Genomic DNA, 263 nt, shown 5'->3' with positions numbered 1-263 from the left:
GGGTGGTCCCGGGGTGGTGCCAGGTGCCCCCTGCTCACCTGTCCACAGGTGGAGGCCGTCGAAGGCGAAGGAGTTGAGGTCGTCGCCGGCGCCGTTGCCCCCCCAGCCCGCGCCGCCCCCCGGGGCGGGCCGGAAGCCCCCCGCAGCCCCCCAGCCCACGCGCAGGTGGGTGGGCACGGCCGTGACGAAGGGCTGGGCGCGCTCCACGGCCACCTCGAAGTACCAGCAGCGGAACTGCGTGGAGCCCGGCGCCGTGCCCACAA

At 76.4% G+C, this 263-nt stretch overlaps 1 protein-coding gene across 1 annotated transcript; it reads right to left on the bottom strand.

Annotated features, from left to right (window-relative positions):
• Window positions 1–27: 27 nt before the first annotated feature.
• LOC120497603 (ryanodine receptor 3-like) lies at window positions 28–258 on the bottom strand (the record flags this gene model as incomplete). Its single annotated transcript, XM_039699324.1, has 1 exon — window positions 28–258. A coding segment is annotated over one exon (231 nt), but the record flags the coding sequence as incomplete, so codon positions are not given.
• Window positions 259–263: the final 5 nt, after the last annotated feature.

Source organism: Passer montanus, unplaced genomic scaffold (assembly GCF_014805655.1).
Source record: "Passer montanus isolate IOZ18808 unplaced genomic scaffold, ASM1480565v1 scaffold13110, whole genome shotgun sequence".
Classification (NCBI taxonomy): Eukaryota; Metazoa; Chordata; class Aves; order Passeriformes; family Passeridae; genus Passer; species Passer montanus.
The sequence above is the reverse complement of the archived record's forward strand: the minus strand, read 5'-3'. Positions and strand labels throughout refer to the sequence as shown.